A 491-nucleotide genomic window follows, 5' to 3' on the forward strand; every position below is an offset into this window, starting at 1 on the left:
CCCCGCCCCGCCCCGCACACCCACCTCCGCCAGCCTCAGGGCGCCCTTGTCCTGGATGCGGTTGTGGGCCAGGGACAGCCAGAGCAGGGAGCGGTTCAGCCGCAGGCCCTGGGCGATGTAGCACGCGCCCTCGTCCCCGATGAGGTTGAAACCCAGGTTGAGCGAGACCAGCGTCCGGTTGCAGCTGTGCAGCGTGGACAGAGCCCGGCCCAGGAGCTGCGCCCCGTAGTCGTTGATGTTGTTGTTCCGCAGGGACAGGTGCGCGATCCTGGGTGGCGGGAGGGGACAGAGGGCCCTGGGGTCCTGGGCGTGCCGGGAACCTCGGGGGATGTGGGGACATGGGGACATGGAGAGAGCCGTGGAGTCTGAGGCGGAGGGGCAGGAGTTGAGGGTCCCTGGGGAGGTGCTTGAGGGGCAAGGAAGGGCGGGGACTAGGGGTGACTTGGGATGGGGGCAGGCCCAGAGGAGGGGTGGGGACAGGGGCCTCACGG

The 491-nt window shown here is 69.9% G+C and overlaps 1 protein-coding gene across 1 annotated transcript in view; it reads right to left on the bottom strand.

Moving 5' to 3' along the window:
* LOC105296414 (leucine-rich repeat-containing protein 71-like) overlaps positions 1-491 on the bottom strand; it is a 14,065-nt gene that overhangs the window by 1,277 nt on the left and 12,297 nt on the right. The window contains exon 8 of the mRNA XM_023534288.1: positions 19-268. Coding sequence (XP_023390056.1) covers positions 19-268 — 250 coding nt within the window. The remainder of the gene's footprint in view (positions 1-18; positions 269-491) is intronic.

This window comes from Pteropus vampyrus, unplaced genomic scaffold (assembly GCF_000151845.1).
Source record: "Pteropus vampyrus isolate Shadow unplaced genomic scaffold, Pvam_2.0 Scaffold124, whole genome shotgun sequence".
Lineage (NCBI taxonomy): Eukaryota > Metazoa > Chordata > Mammalia > Chiroptera > Pteropodidae > Pteropus > Pteropus vampyrus.